Source organism: Psammomys obesus, unplaced genomic scaffold (genome assembly GCF_907164565.1).
Source record: "Psammomys obesus unplaced genomic scaffold, mPsaObe1.curated_primary_1811, whole genome shotgun sequence".
NCBI classification, from domain to species: Eukaryota; Metazoa; Chordata; class Mammalia; order Rodentia; family Muridae; genus Psammomys; species Psammomys obesus.
In genome coordinates this window covers 23367217-23384397 of record NW_026596073.1, presented here as the reverse complement: position 1 = coordinate 23384397, position 17181 = coordinate 23367217, and the positions used below count along the sequence as shown (strand labels likewise).

Below are 17181 nucleotides of genomic sequence, written 5' to 3'. Positions count from 1 at the left end.
ATATTAACACAGTGTCTGCATATCACCTTCTAATCTTTTATCATTTAATAGACCTGAACCTACTTTCAAAGTTTTCCTAGGAGTCTGCTTTTATATTTAAATTTCAAACTCTGACATAAAGTATGACAAAAATTAAGTAAGAAATTTACTTTATCTCAGGATATGTTTATTATTGGTGTTTTATTCCTTCAGCAACAGTGTTTCATTTAGAGGTCAGGTCTTTTCCCATGAAATGTCTAGAGAACTGTCCCACTTATTAATCTGCTCCAACAAAACCTCCCCATGTCTGAGTGTTCACACTGCTTTCCGTATTCGTTGGGAGGAAGTGCCATAAACATTCAGCTGTTAACACACCTGTACTTCCTATATTAGAAAGCAAAGTCTTGGCACAATGTGGAAAACTGAAGACCATTCTCCCTATCGTAAACCTTAAATCATTCTCTTACGTAAATTTTATTTGTAAACAGTGAAAAGGGTTAGTCACTGGACCCCTGGTGTCCTTCACTTATATTCAGGATATTTTTTGCAGTGCCATTTTTTTTTCTATAGTGTTTTGTTTTGTTTTTTTCTCTAGTTTTAAAAAGAATCACAATAATAATGGATCCTTAGGAGATTCAAGAGCAGATAAAAATATGAAGAGTATTTATCTGCAGTTAGAACAGTGGGTTGGTCACTAGCTGAGTATTAGTTAAAATTACTAGTAGCACAAGGAGACAGAGACATGGTGATACACTGCTGTAAGGCTGAAGCAGATGATGACACGCTCAAGGCAAGCCTGGATTATACAGCAAGACTTATCCACTGAGCCATCTCCCCTGCCCTGCAAGGGGCCTTTCTTTTATGACTGTCTGTCCTCCCTGTCTCCAGACATATAGGGCCATATGTAACATACTTGGTTATTGGTTTGGTTTTATTTTGTGTTTATTTGTTTTGGTGGGTGTTTTTGTTTCTGTTTTGCTTGCATCTGTTCTTTGGAGTCAAAGCTTTGCTGTACAGCTTAGGTTGACTGAATTACCAGCCCTCCTGTTTCTTTAGTCTCCCAAGTGCTGGGATAACACGTGTACCACCATGCTTATTTTTATTTTTTTAGTCCTAGTTTTTAATCCAAAATTTTCTGTTTATTAGTTGGCGTGTAGGATATGTTTTCTGATATAGAAATGTTAAGCATCTCATGATTGAAGACCATGACATTTTCCTAATGTGCTCATTTTTATTCTTTTTTAAAGAGTATACTAGTAGGAATACAGAAATTTATATTTGTTACAGTTCTTAATGGTTGTTCCCCTTATAATTGGGTATTTTCTCTACTTAGCTTATTTGTGCATTGTGCCTTAGTTGTTCACTGTCCTACAGCTATTAAAGTACCAAAGCAGGAGACTTAACAGTGTTGGGACGAAGGATTTAATTCATGAAATACTCATTTTAGTCACATGATCTCCATTTTTGTAGTAAACTTTAACATGTTATTTTAAAGCAGTTTTATCTTAATTGACCTGACTTCAGCAACATCTAGTGTGACTGGGTTTTCTTCACGCTTGTTAGCAATGATCGCTGTCCTAGTGGTGCTGTTCAGGCTGAATTCAGACAGGTAAAACAGAAGAGGTAAACTTAAAATAGTCTTGTATCTTTATCTTTCTTTTCTTTTTCCTCCATGAAAGGAAGGCTTGCGGCCTGGAGATACAACCAGCACTTTCTGTGGCACTCCCAATTACATTGCTCCTGAGATTTTAAGAGGAGAAGATTATGGTAATAAATAAATGGGTGGTATTTTGGCTATTGCTATATTGGTGTTTAAATATGGTACCAACTATAACATAATACACTATAGCATTTTTAATATTAATAAATATAAACTTTTCTTGGTTCTTTTAACCTACATGAAGACCCCTATATTCTGAGCCAAAAAAAAGTTTGGCATTGGGAGAGTATACATTTTACTAGTGGCAAACACTGAACAATGGCAGGAACCATTAACAATCAACTCTTAACTAAGTTCCCCTACAGACCTTCTGATGTGAGTGTTATTGATTCATTTTACAAATGAAGAAAGTGATGCACGGAAGTTTAAATCACATGGTTAGAACACATTAGATAGGAAGTGGCCAGGTAGGTACAGGGTTTCTCTGTGCAGTTTTGGCTGTCCTGAACTCGCTTTGTAGACCAGGCTGGCCTTGAATTCACAGAGGATCTGCCTGCCTCTGCCTTACTGAGTGCTGGGATTACAGGTGTGTGCCACCAGGCTCAGCCCATTCTTTAGTTTTTTAACAAAGTCAGGGTCTCACTACGAATCCCTGGCTGTCCTGGCACTCGCTCTGTAGACCAAGCTGGCCTCAAACTTACAGAGAACCACCCGCCTCTGCCTCCCGAGTGCTAGGATTTAAAGTGCGCCGCTATGCCTGCCTTTTGTTAATTTTTCACACTGATAGTGTTTTTATTAATTCTTTGAGAATTTCATGCAGTATGTTTTTTATCATATCTACCCCTTTCCCATTCCTCCCAAACCCACACACGACTTTCCAGCCCTGTGCCCTCTTCATTTTCACTCATAAAGTCCAGATTGTGCTGCCCAGATATTCTTGGATGTGTGGGCTTCCATGGGAGCAACTCTTTTAGAGAAAGCTCCCTCTCCCAGTAGCTACCACTTGCCATAGCTCCTTGTGTCTGCCTCTTCTTAATGTGCTGGGCTTCGGTCTGACTTGAGTGTGTACAGGGCTGTGCATCTTTCCCGGTTGCTCTGAGTTCACGTGTGTAGCCTAATGTGTCTGGAGGCTGTTTTGTATTCATTCACCACCTCTGGTGCCTTTAGTCTTCTCCCTTTTCCATAGTGGTCTCTGCGTGGGAGGAGGGATTATAACATAGACGTTCCTTTTAGGGTTGGGCCAAGTATTTCTGTAGTCTTTAGCGCCTACCATTTTATTTATAATCTAATTAGAATTTACGTGTTCATTATGTTTATATTTTCATCTCATGACAAATAAGTTTCTGATTGCTGGCTAGCTTTTAATGCATGCAGAGAAGATTTATTGTTTAACCCTTCTTTCTAAAGGCTTCAGCGTTGACTGGTGGGCTCTTGGAGTGCTCATGTTTGAGATGATGGCCGGAAGGTCTCCATTTGATATTGTTGGGAGCTCTGATAATCCTGATCAAAATACAGAGGATTATCTATTCCAAGGTAATCTGCAGTGAGATTCTCTGTTAATAACCTAGAGCAAGTCAGGGCTCTCAAATCACTATTCTGAATGAGAAAAAGTAATTTGTACATACACCCCTGATTTCATGATAGTTTGGATAATTTTTAAATATACCCTTCTCACTTCTCTAGTATACAGTTACATTTTCAGTTTCCTTCCCACACTCAAACCCATAACAAAGCATCTTACTTGTCTGTCATATATCTTAGAGCTGGGTAACTACTGGTTAGAGAGGCTAATCTTTGTACATGGGCCCAGGCTTAGTGCCTAAGTTGAAGGAAAGTAGAGTGTGAATGATCAGAGGGATCAGAAAGGTGTTGAGGGCTCTGGGTGCCATGGTGAGGAGTGCTAAAAGTCAGCAGGACAGAACCAGGAGGCCAACACAGGGACCTTTACCATGGAGTGTAAATGGTAAAGTGTAAATGGCCACAAAATCTGCATTTAATAATTAAAACCCTCACAGAATATGAGGACTTATTTCATATAACAGGGAACCAAAGTGCCATTAAGAATATGAAAAGAGAATCCACACTGCATGTTAATGAGCTCTGGTTTTGTAGCTATGCATTTACAGAGATTTCAGTCTGATAGTAACTGGCTAGTGCTAACGAAGGTGCAGAGCAGCAGAAGGCCGTCAGGACTGCTGGTCAGGGTGGGAGTTGACAGGAGCTTTGCAGAATAATTTCACAATTCCAGGTACAATTATGAGTTACATATGCAAGCACTTTACAGCATTAATTTTTATACCTCGTAAAAGCCCTGTGAAGCAGGTATTTTTTTTATTTCTGATGATAGAGGAAGAAACTGAAGCACACTAAGGTAGTAAAAATGAGATATGCTTGTAAATAATAAATGGAATGTCCAGGCAAGGGGCTAGCTCTTAGAAGGGGAGCTAAGGGATTAGGAAAATCCATGAAGTATTTCAGTTATGTAGATAATGTATTTTCTGCCAGAATGCCTTAAATATCTTGGAATTTACAGAAAAAAAAAAAAAACAAAAAAAAAACCTTAACATTCATGCCACATAAAAGCTAAAAATTATACTGTGATTCTTATTTTTTTTAGTCATTTTGGAAAAGCAAATTCGCATACCACGTTCTCTGTCTGTAAAAGCAGCAAGTGTGCTGAAGAGTTTTCTCAACAAGGTATGAATGGTGTGTAAAATCTTCTGTGGTTTCTTTACCTGTGTAAGTCTACCTGGTAAGTGGAGGCTCAGGCAGGGTGATGTTTTAAAACAAGAGTATGTAACTTATCAGTTACAACTGGAATTTTTGTCACATAGCAAATATAATTTACCCCCAGCTTGATACTGCATTTGATGCTTTTAATGTAAATGATACAGACATATCATATCCTCAGTGGATGGAAAATGCAATTTGGGATTTGCTATAACTGCATTTTCAGCTCTATTTTTCTGTATCATTATCCATAAAACCCATTTATTACCACATTTTTTTTTTTTTTTGAGCATATGGTCAAAAGTTTTCTCTATCCATTTCATATTAAAGAGTTTATATTGAGATAAAAATTCGGAAGAAATGAAGTGACATCTTAAAAATGTAAGCATCATTCAATTGCCTGTAGTAGTAGTTGGTAAGCCAGAAGCATTTAGAATCTAAGATTGTGAATTTGGGATTCATAAATTTTACCTCAAATAAATGAAAGTAGAAAATTAGTTATGTTTACCTCTCTGGGCAGATAATTTATTGTATGTGTCCAGGTGTTCTGCCTCATGTGTATCTGTACCACATGCATTACTGTGCATGAGGAAGGCAGAAGAGGGCTTCAGATCTCCTGAACTGGAGTTAGAGATGATTGTGAGCAGCTGTGTGGGTGTTAGGACCCTCGGAAGAGCAGCCAGTGTGCTCTTAGCCACTGAGTTACCTCTCTGGCCCCTGGATAGCCATGAGGGAAGAAAAGTGAAGTTGAGAGGTGCTCATGTATAAAATAACATGGCTTTCATCAGAAAGAAAACATTCTAATTCACAGTAACTAAGGCTTTATGAGTTCTAACTTCCATCTCAGTTCAGTGATCACATAATTGCTGTGTCATTGTCTTAGACAAATTAGAGTTTGTTGCTGTAGTTGAGCATAGGGCTATAACACTGAGCTAAACCTAAGAGTGTGAAAACGTTCAGTGGTTTCTGTATTATGACTGAACTCTGGCCCACAAGAAAGTACTAGCTAAATGTGGCCCTTATTTTTCCTCACAGTCTTCCTTTAGCAAAGACTAGTAATAGTACTCTACCATTTTAGAAACAGGGTCTCATGAAGCCTAGGCTGACTCTGAATTCTATATAACAGGGGATGGCCTTGAATTCCTGATATTTCTGCCTCTACCTCCCAACTGCTGGGATTATAGGTATGCACCGCCATGCCTGGTGTAGGATTCTCTACTTACTGAGCTGATAAGTTTTTTTTTTTAACAACAGAATTTTTTTAAAGATTTATGTTATGTATGTATACAATATTCTGCCTGCATATACACCTGCACGCCAGAAGAGGGCACCACATATCATTATAGATGGTTGTGAACCATCATGTGGTTGCTGGGAATTAAACTCAGGACCTCTGGGAGAGCAACCAGTACTCTTAACTTCTGAGCCATTTCTCTAGCCTGAGATGATAAGTTGATAAAGAGCCAGGAGGAAACCTTGCCTGTTGTGAGGTCTAGATTACTCACTTTGGTCTGGTGGTATGCTCTCTAGAAGTAGCTAGACATTTCAGGAAATGGAATTATAGGAATTCCGGAAATAGGAATTATACTCACCTAATCTCTTGAAATCTTACTTTTGCCATAGGACCCAAAGGAACGATTGGGTTGTCACCCTCAAACTGGATTTGCTGACATTCAAGGACACCCATTCTTCCGAAACGTGGACTGGGACATGGTATGTAAAATTTTTTTCCTAGCTTGGGTTTTATTGTAACCCAGGGCCAACTTTAATAAGTTACCAAAAATTACGGTATTATAGCTTAAATCATTTAAAATTACTCTATAGTACTGATAAAAAGCTTTAGAAACAAAACAATATTAATGCACTGGAGCATTGTAATAGTTTTGAGGCCCATACTAATGTTCAGATTAGTAAGAGGTGGCTTTGTCTGCTGAAGTTGCTTAGCAGATTAGCTGGGGAGACAACAGAGAACGGGTGAAATGTGGAGGCGCAGTGTTTCTGAGTGTAGACTGAACTGTCATTGGTGTGTCTCTAGATGGAACAAAAGCAGGTGGTGCCGCCTTTTAAACCGAACATTTCTGGAGAATTTGGTTTGGATAATTTTGATTCCCAGTTTACTAATGAACCAGTTCAACTCACTCCAGATGATGAGTAAGTAAATCTACACACTAAAATGTTTTTAAACTTCTTTTGAAATCTCCTAATTTTAAGGCTATGTTATGAAAATACTAATCTATATGTAACCATTACAGTGCTGGGTGTTTAAATCCACTATGCTGTTAGAGTATCTCTAACAGTGATTACATCTACTTGCTTTGTGTGCATCATTCAGTTCTCACACAGCTTTGTAAAGTGGGTATTGCTGTCTTTACCTTATAGGTGAGAAGCCAGGACCCGGAGGCTAAGCACAGTAGAGCAGGAGTCTGAATTCACACCCGTAACTGACTGACCAAGGCCTCTGGGTTGCACTGCTCCATTCTCTTCTCTCTGAGTTTTTAGTTTAGCCAGCAGGGATCACAGTAGTGTTTGTCACATCTTTCAAAAATACAATTTAGAGTAATTTAAGATTATGTTGATTTTCTTGAGGGGCCTTTGCTCTTGGCATTCACTGTACTTATATCTCAGTCCTAGCATTCTTCGAAGCTATTCCTTCTAGTCTCCGTTTTTGAAGCCTTCTCTCAATGGATTAAATCGAAACTCTTGACTTTAACTGCAAGAATTGAAACCTCCCTGGTGTAGCTTGCTTCATAGTGCACTTCTCAGAGGGCTGCTCCAGCTCTTCAGCTGGTAGTCAGAACCTTTCCAGTGTATGCTGCTACTGCCTCCTTCAAGGAGGGAGCTCTGTATCTGTGACTTTGTGCTTGCAGTGCGGTGTGTCTGTGTAGGCACTGCAGTGCTTGGAAGTTTTGCTCTTGCTGTGTACTGGGCTAGGTGTCAATGTAGCGGTGCCAACCCTCCCTGCCCAGCGGTGTTCTCTCCTTGCACCAAGTCTCTTGGTGTGCTTGTCTGTTGCCTTGGATTTACCTAACTTGCAGGTCTTTTCTTCACCATCGGCCTGGCTGTTGAGCTCATTACTAAACTGGATCTTAATTTAGACTTCCTGGCTGTTTACCTTAATCAAGAGTGTTGTTCAGGTTAAAAGTTAAAATAACTAGGATTGTGATAACTTCTTCCTTTTTTAAAAATTCCTGGTATGATTTTGAGCCCTCTCAAACTCGAAGGTTGCTTGTGAGGTTCTTAGTCTTCCCATTCCGCTTTTCTTTCTTTCACTCTTCTAGAACTCACTTTGTAATCAATCCAAGAACTTGTTTTCTTTCTACCACTAATATCACTTAGCCCTATATTTTTTTTGTTAGTTGCATTTCATACATCTTGATTATGATGAAAGTAACTTTATTTTTCTTTCAACAGTGACATCGTGAGGAAGATTGATCAGTCTGAATTTGAAGGTTTCGAGTATATCAATCCTCTTTTGATGTCTGCAGAAGAGTGTGTGTGACCCTCACTTTCCAGCTGTGCATTCTGCTTACCGCCGTTTAGTGCATGGATTGGCCTGTTAGCCTGGCCATAGTTAGCATTTGTGTATTCACCTATGGAAATCTCTCTCAATACCCTGTTATAGACTCTAGGAATCATAGAGCTAAGTAAAGTATAGTAAATCATATAGCTAAGTAAAGCTAAGAAAAAGAAATTAAAACCAGCTTCCTGACAATCATGTCAAACTTAGTTATGCTCGCTCTCCAGAGGCCTGCTGATGAGTAAGGAAGTTGTCTTTTGTTTAAAGGAAATAGCACAGCTTTTCAAAAGAGGCCTCTGCTGCTGATACACCGGATGACATCATCAGTCTCCTGCAGTTGTTGTCAGTTTGTGTTACAGTTGAAGGCTTGATTGTGTAATGAAGGGTAATTTAGAATACATCTTGTATTACTAGTTTCCCAGTTCCTTGAGTTTAAGAGTCCTCCTATAAATTTTCTCATCACTTTGTATAATTATTAATATTTAAAGGAACAGTTATCAAATTGATATACAGTTGCCTTGTTTTATTAAGAATTGGTTTCTAAATTATTAGTTGTGCTTGAAAAACTGGCACAAGTGATTTATTTATTTTGAATTTTAACTTTTTTTTTTAAAGAAGGGCATAGCTTCTGAGCTTGCTTTTTTCAGTGAAAACTAGCATGCTAATCATACATGCAAATGGAAGACGCAGAATGCACGTGGATGGGTAGCTGCGCAGTACATAGAAAGGAAGAAAGTAGCTGTTTAAAGTAGCTGCAGAATGAAGTGGGAATATTTTACCCCTCTGGAGAATGAGTCCTGCAGCTGGTTTTAACATCTGCTGTAAATAACAAGGAGGTGCTCACTTCCAAACACAGAACAGCATTCCGTATATTTGGGGAGGCGGAGTGTATATATGTTTTTTATTAGCATATGGGGAAATAATTTATCTTCTAAGTAGAGAATCTTAACTACTTTTGATTCCTTCCTCAGAATACATTATCTGTACTTTTGAGACCTGTTTATGGAGTCTCGATGAAATTCAAGAACTATAATAATGAACACGAATAACTGTATGACATGTACTCACGTCAGTTTTGATGTCTTAGGTAACAAATATAATAGATAATGGAATGCATTTCAGGGGCAGAATTCTTCAGTTCTCTGCAATATTTTTTTAATATTAGTATTTAGTAATATTTTATTTAAAGAAGTACATTTTAACATCGTTCTGCTGTTTATTTTAAATATTTTTATATAAAGGACTTTAAAATGATCATCTAAATAAACTATAGTTGTCACATCAGTAAAATTTAATTTTAGGGATACTATAGAGTGTTGAGCTTATAATGATTTAAAACATGTAGGCATTTAAAAATATCTTTTTGAGGATGCTACATTTCATTAGAAGTGTACGTTTTCCCAAGTTTGTGTCATGCATTTTCTTTTCTTCAAATAACTTAATACTTCGAGCAATGAAAACCTCCATTGATTAAAGCCAAATAAGGGACCAGCGAGGTGGCTCAGCAGGTAAAAGCATGTGCTGGCTGGCCTGATGACCTCAGTTTGATGCCTGGAACCCACATGGTGGAAGGAAGGAGCCATCCTCCACGAGTTTGTATACCACGGCATGTGCACATGCCCCCCTCCCCCGCAGTAAATCAGTGTGAAATAAATGCAGCCAAATAAATGCAGTGAAATGCACATCAGAAGGCAAGTGTGTGCGTACATTTTTATGTTTGAGAAGTTTTCATGTTTCCCCTAGTCCTAGAACTTAGTTAAATCAGAAGGCAGTATTCACACCATAAGCTTGTAGAGAATTCTGAAGTCAGTATGTGTATGACCTTTTAAGCTGTGCTGTTTTCCTTGGGGCATTTTAGAATATAGAATAATCACTGAGCGTTTGTTTAAAGTGCACGTTAGGACTCTTTTGGGACTTTGTACTTCATTTTGAGACATGTTTTCTTCAAGTTATTCTAGTTATTCTTTTTCTTGTGGCCATATTTCTTATTGGAGCATGAGCCTGCTTTTTATGGTAAAACATTTTAAGAAGGGGTATTCAGTGAGTTATCATGCACAGTTGTCAGCAAACTTAGATGAATAAATTCAAGGTACATATCTTCTCCTCACCCCCAACAAAAACCTCTCTGTTTTCTGCCAATAATGTACAAATGATGAGCATTTTTCTATAATGTTTTAACCATTGTTAATGGTGGTTTTTGTTTTTAAATATTTTTTTAACTAATAAGATTTATTGTGTGTATTTTATACAGAATTATTACAAGTGTTTTTGATTGTGTTCTGTTTCTCGGCCCTTAAGTGCCATGCCAGCTCTTTGTATGTTATGTAAAAGTTCTCAGAGTACTCTGCAGGGAATAATGTGTGGATGGCAGAGTGAGTGGCATCTGTGTCTTAGGAGTTCCTCAGTGTGCACAAGCTTGTGCTCAGATCACAGGTAGCTAGACTGGATGTCTAGTTCTGTTGTGTCCTTGTTGTCCATACACTTACTTTAGAAATTTGTCTTTTCATTTTTGTCATGTAGAATACTGCCTTGTTCACTATAATGTAATCTGTATTTGTATAATTTTTTTTTTACATTAAAGTCTTTAAATAAAATGTTTAATACCTATGAGGAGTATGGACAATTTTAAACTTGTGCTACATTTTTAAGAAAAAGTTCCAGAACAAGACTATTTAATGTTTGTTTGGGAAATTCTGTAATTCATACAAGATTCTGGTACTGGTAATAGGTTCTAGTACATTCTAAACCTGTTCCTCAGTGGGTCTTTTCATGTGAAAAACAAGAAATCAGCTGAACATGGAACATTGTGCCCATTTTTCCTGTATTAGGCTCCATGCTGATTGGTTGTGTTCCAAAAAGCTGGAACTTTCTCTCTCTGGTAATAGCTGGTGTCCCATGAACACAGTCTTCCCCAGAACTCTCCTTTGTCCCTTGGGAATTTCATCTTCAGTGCCTGTACTGACAGAAAGCAGAGAACCGTGCATTGAAACGCCTTCCCGTGTCTACCCTGATTGCAGCCTTTGTTAGAATAGTTACAGGCGGTACCAGTGAGCTGCCATCCAGGTACTTCCCTGTATCACTTCATCAGTTTAGCTCTCTGAGCATTAGTGAGATTTCCAGTCAGTCCAAGAGGACCTTGGAGTTCTAAGGGGAATTTTACATAAAACATTGAGTCCCTGGACAGCCAGCTTCCCCCTGAAAGGTGAAACAGGTGTCCAGCCCTTGAAACATTGACAGCTTGTTTCTGAACAACTCCCAAGTGTGAGGCATGTGGTAGAGCTGGGATCTTCCCTAGACTTAACCTAGGAAAGAGGGTAATCTAAGTCCTGTGGAACCGGGTAGTCCCAGTAGGCATAGCCACGGATCTCCTGCGGTGTGCTGTGTGCCGTGTAACTAAGGCTAATGAAGCTGGACCTCCACCATTGGCAGTTGGACTAGAGAGACAGACTTCCAGCGTTCTGTTTCTAGCCCAGTGAAAAAGGCCAAGGAAATGCAGTCAATGCCCATGGTGTGGCCATGATTACCATCATGTGACCTATTGAAGCTGGTGAGTTTTTATTTCTAGATGATCCATGGCACACTCTCGGTCTCCACAGAGCTTCCCCGGGCTTTGGATGCCCACACAAACTCAGAACGTGGGTGCTCTCTCCCACACTAAGATTGGTTTTGCCTTTGCACTAAGAAATGGCAACTGGCTTTCCCCAGTGGGATGGGAGAGCAAGCTGCCACATGCTTCTGCTTGGGTCGGGATCTTTTTGCAGCTCAGAAGGAGAGATGTGGGTATATGAAGTGTGACAGAGGGGCATCCTCACCTGGCAACTCGGGTCCTGCTAACACCAGCATATATCTACTCCAATTGCAATGTGTAGTATTGGAGAAACTGAGTTTATACTTATCCTAGAGATGTTTGGTATGGTGTTTTCTACAGTATAGGAAATTAAAAACTACCAGATGCATCTACTGAACCTGAGAGTTTGCTAGCTCATTTACACACACCAGCTGATCAGTAGAAATGTGAGTGCAAGAAGGAGCCTATAGAAGGTTTTCATGTAGCAACATCCTTGAAAAAAATGGATGCCATGTTTTTTGTTTTCCCTGTGAAAAGAGAATAAAGTTGCCAATGAATAAATGGGCTAGTGAACTGACTAGGTAGTCTTTCAAAAAAGAAACAAATGCTATAACTATTTTAAGAAGTGTTCACTATCCCCTAGCTCTGAGGAAAATTGCAAATTAAAAACTACTTTTTTAATATACCACCTGAACCCAGTCAGAATGTCTGTCATGTCCGACAACAAATGTCAGAGAGGAAGTTGCGAGAAAGGAATCCTCATTCACTGTTGATGGGGATGCAAAGTGATAAAGCCATTATGAACATCAGTTTTGAGATTCCCGAAATAATTAAAAAGAATTACCGTAGGACCCCACTATTTCACTTCTGGGCATATACCAGCGAACACATGCTTAACTGCAGAGATAAGTGCACCCCCGTGTTTACTGCTGCTTTATTCACTGTAGCAAAGAATTGGAATCAACCTATTTGTCCATCAAGAGGCGAATGGATAATGAAAATTTGGGGTGGTGAATTCTGATCAGCTCTAAAGAAAAATGCAATAAGCCAGGGCTAGTAGCGCATGTCTTTAATCCCAGTGCTCTGAAAAACTAAAAAGGAAAAAAATGCAATCACAAAATTTATAGGAGAATGGATACACTAATTAGATCGAAATCTCAGAAAACAACTCCATCTTCTTTCTCATAGGTGGAATCCAGCCAGTATGACATAATATATATTTTTTTTAAATATAATGTTTAGCATTATAGAGTATAGCATGTAGAAAAGATGAGAGGCTAAATATTAGGGGTTGAAGGAGGTAATGAAGATGAGTATGTAAGGATATAAGTCTTGTTTTTCTAGTTCTTACTCTTTGGTTTTTCAAGATAGGGTTCCTCTGTGTAGCCTTGGGTACACTGTAGACCAGGCTGGCCTAGATCTCAGAGATCACCTGCCTCTGTTTCCCAAGTGCTGGGATTAAAAGTGTGCACCACCACCGCCCAGCTTCAAGTTCTTTCTCTTGTCATGGGTTGTTTTGTTTGTTTGTTTGTTTGTTTTTGGTGGTAGATAAGTGCTTAAAAACATACTTTTTAGTGAAACAAAATTCAACTTGAAGCACCACTGTTTCTGTTCCAAATGGCTATTCTAAATATAGAAGCTTATTTGAGTTGCATGGTCTGGGTCTGGTTAATTTGGGTTTGTAATATATTTTATTTACAGTGTTTTCTATAATATAGTTGTGGGGGGGGGGAGTTCTATGCTGGGTGGTGGTGGTGCACACCTTTAATCCCAAAAACCTGGGAGGCAGAGGCAGGTGGATCTCAGAGATCCACACAGCCAGATTTAAAACTTAACAAAAGCTGGGCATGGTGGCAAACAGCTGTAATCCCAGTGCTGGGGAGTTGGGGGTAAGAGGGTCAAGAGTTCAAGATCCTCCTTGGCTGTATTGAGGGTGCCGGGTCTATGATAGAAGACTTGTAAAACAAGTTGGGTGAAAAGTTCAGTAGTGCAGGCCCTTGCCAACAAGCCTGACAGTGGGTCAGTAAGTGGGTCCCAGGGGTCCACAAGATGGAAGTAGAGAAGACACTCCTGACCATTGTCCTTTGACCTCCATACAAGTGCTGGGCATCCTTGTCCCCTCCTGATAAATAGAAATGTAAAAATATTTTTGTAAGAACATTTTGCTTGCGAGTAGTTTTGTGACTTTATATTAACATTTAGGAATAAAATGTGTATCACAGAAATCAGACTTTGAAATACTGGGTGTGCTTGTAGGTACACGGCTGTCAGACAGCCTCAAGTGGTCCTCAGCTCCATCTTTTGTGTGTGTGTGTGTGTGTGTGTGTGTGTGTGTGTGTGTGTGTGTTTGTTTTTTGAGACAGAGTTTCTCTCTGTAGCCCTGACCTAGAACTCACTCTGTAGACCAGGCTGGCCTCCAGGTCACAACCATCTACCTGCTTCTGCCTCTGCCTTCCAAAATGCTGGCTTTAAAGGCCCAGCTCAGGTTTATCTTTTTGTTTGTTGGTTTTTGTTGTTATGCTAGAGTTTCTCCTTGGCCTACAGCTTGCCCGTGTGGGCTGGTCTAGCTGGCCAGTGGTCCCCATGGATTCTCCATCTCCCCGAGCTGGGATTACCAACACCACCTCGCCTGTATTTTTATGTGGTTCCGGGTGTCACACTCAGGAATTCCTGTTTATAGGCAATCACTTTGTGGCCATTTCCCCAGCTCCCTAACCTACTTGATTTACATTTTTATGGTTGTGCTGGGGGCTGAAACCCAGGACTTTGACATGTTAGACAAGCACTCTGAACTCAGAGGTGTATCCTAGCCTGAAGAAAATTTAAACTGTTTTGTTTCTCGTCGACTGGAGTTTTACTTAAAAGACATGTCAGTGTACAGAAGAATGTGTATTTGTGAGTAATTTGACTCAGTTTTACTGTTTTTGATTTTTTATTATATTGTTGAGGATTGGACCCTCAGCTCCATGGATGCTAGGCAAGCGCTGAACTAACTCACTGAAATTGGAGTCAGCCTTGAAGTTTTTCTAAACTTTCTTTATTTTAAGTTTAAAGTATAATGTGTGCATTCGTGGGGAGATTTTTAAATATATTTTTATTTGAGAATTTCATGCCTGTATACAACGTACTTTGATCACCCGCGCCCTGCACTCTCCATTCCAACTCTGCCTAGACCCCCTCCCCGCAGCAGGCACAGCTCCCGGCTGCCTTCTTCCCCCTTCACAACCCGCAGCCCAGCTCGTGCTGTCCGCAAGCCTGTGGAGCAGCGGGAGCACAGAGCAACCTCCCAGAAGCCACACCCCGACGAAACCCGGCCCCCTTTCCTCAGCTGACCACCAACAGCTCCTCAGCTCCGGATGGGACCTTGTGAGCGCCCCTCCCCCATTCAGTTTGGAATTTGATTGGCTTGGTCGTGTGCAAGTCTGAACAGGCAGATGACCACGACAGCGAATTCATGAGTACGATTGCCATGTCCTGTTCAAAAGAGCATTTCTCAGCTCTCCTCCGCATCCTCTGTCCACCGTCTAAGGTGTTTGCTCATCCTTGGGATAGGGTATTGACTTAAGATGTCCAATTTTTATGGCTAAGCACCCCAAAGTTGATTCTAGCACGCTGACTCTTGAGTTCACATTCACTGCTGCCGATTGCAAAAAAAAAAAAAAAAAAAAAAAGCTTCTCAGTCAAGGTGGAGAGCATAAATGTATGGAGAATTGCCTGCACGGTTGCACAGGGTTGAAAGGTGAAATCGCTCAGGTTTTTTAAACGATGAGAACTCTGAAAGGTGAAAACTACCTCTCCCCACTCCCTCAACCCCCAGCGCGCAGCCGCAGGGTTCCTGAGGTCCTGGTGGGGGCGGGGAGCAGTGGGGGGGGGGTAATCCTTACCTGGAAGTTTCCTCCTGTCTGGCATTCCTCTGTGGTCCTCCAAGTCTGGTTGGAGGCACCTAACAGGAGTTGGAAAAGTGCAATCTTAAGGAATTTATTATTATTATTATTATTATTATTATTATTATTATTATTATTAACAACTGTGTTGCAGAAAAGTTGGCTTAAAGCCTTTTTTTTTTTTAAGCATACGCATGTGTTTATGTAGGAGGGTTTTCCTGGATTAAAATGGTCTTTAGCAGTGTGGTTTGGCCTGCGGGAGGTCGGAAGTGAGGGCTGACAGACAGCACCGGTCCTGTTTAGCTGAATGACGCTGCTCCGCTTCACCACTAGGGGTCAGTCTCTTGCTTAGTGATGGTCAGAGTTATCCTGCGGAAGCGTTCCTGTACCGAGAAGTTGAGGATTTTATTGGCATTCATCTGTGTCTCGATTTTATTGAAAGTCAATATACTATTCAAATTGCTCTTGAGAGTGAAGTTTGCGTTATTTTGAGTTTGTTTTAAATAGGATTCTTGGCTTCCTTTAATCTAGATTTTGTAACTTCTATGTTATTGACTGTGAATGAGAACCTTGTATGTGTCAGGCAATGAGGAAATATACATGAGGGTTTAATTATGCCGTTTTCTCCAATGAAGAATACTTCTAGTTGATAATAAAACCAGGGTGGGCTGAGGGAGCCATGGCAGACGCCTGTAATTCCAGTCTAGGTCACACGAGATCCTATATCAAATGACGATTAATTGATTTTTAAAAATACAAATAAAGTTAGAACTGACTTTGGTTATTGGTGTGCACAGGAATTTAGTTAAAACAGTTCAAGAAATTATGTTGTGACGTTTCCTGTCAAATGTTACGTGACATTAAAGTGCTGCCTTTTGCTGATTTAGCCCATAAACTCAGACACGCAGATTATCAGTTATAAACATGATTTTAGCTGGAAATATAGCTTGCATGAGGCGCTAGCTTTAATCCCTGGGCTGATAGGAAAACAAACAAGCAAATAAAAACAATGAGTTGGCAAGATGACAGGGGTTAAGAGCTCCCACTGCTCTTAAGAAGGACTTGGGTTCAGTTCCAGGACCTACCTGGGGAGGCAGAGGCAGGTGGGTCGCTGTCCGAAAAACAAAAACAAACAAACGAACGAAAAATCTTACCAAAAATGCCCACCTGATTTCAGAATCGTTGACTGGGGTTTTACGAGTTTATTTTATCGTTATAACGTGTGCACCTGTGTGGGCGTGAGCCGGCGGCAGTCGGAGGGCAGCCTCCAGGAGATAGTTCTGTTTCAGGGCTGGAACTCCTGGCTGCCAGGCATGCGTGGCGGGTGACCTGCTGCCGGTGAGGGCCTGTGTTAACAGTCTGTAAGTGTTAGGTGCTCGTGTGTTGGGTGGAAGCGCATCGCATCGTTGGAAACAGCTGCCAAGAAGTGATAGTTCTCTTTCTAGCCCGGCTCACGCTCATTCCTGCTGCTCCTCGATTCAAAGCAGTTATTGACTTCACTGCCCGAAATAACTGATTATAAGTGTGTCGTAAGTTGCTTTAAACAGCTTCACACCTTCTCCTTCACAGGTTTTTCATCAACAAATTTTTAGGTTTGTTGTGTTGCTGGCACCCCTTTAAGATCTGCACTTTGTGAAAAGAGAGAGTGGGAAATATGATGTACGACCACTCACAGAGGGTTCTTGAAAGTAAAAAGAAAAAAAAAAATAGGTTTGTCTTCAAATAGAGAGTAGCACTTGTATTTTATTAACAAGGCCTGCTGTTTTTTTGACTTGTCTTTGATTTTCAGAGATGCTAAAGGTGCATGACCTCCCCAAAGGACGTCGACATCATTCCTTATACT

The 17181-nt window shown here is 40.2% G+C and overlaps 1 protein-coding gene across 3 annotated transcripts in view; it reads left to right on the top strand.

Annotated features, from left to right (window-relative positions):
• The window catches only part of Prkci (protein kinase C iota), a 61938-nt gene extending 51445 nt beyond the window's left edge, over positions 1-10493 (top strand). For all 3 annotated transcript variants that reach the window (XM_055626043.1, XM_055626042.1, XM_055626041.1), the window contains 6 exons: positions 1659-1746; positions 3047-3172; positions 4257-4336; positions 5993-6082; positions 6405-6520; positions 7781-10493. In XM_055626043.1, the coding sequence (XP_055482018.1) occupies positions 1659-1746; positions 3047-3172; positions 4257-4336; positions 5993-6082; positions 6405-6520; positions 7781-7868 (588 nt within the window). In that variant the 3' untranslated portion in view covers positions 7869-10493. The remainder of the gene's footprint in view (positions 1-1658; positions 1747-3046; positions 3173-4256; positions 4337-5992; positions 6083-6404; positions 6521-7780) is intronic.
• Positions 10494-17181: the final 6688 nt, after the last annotated feature.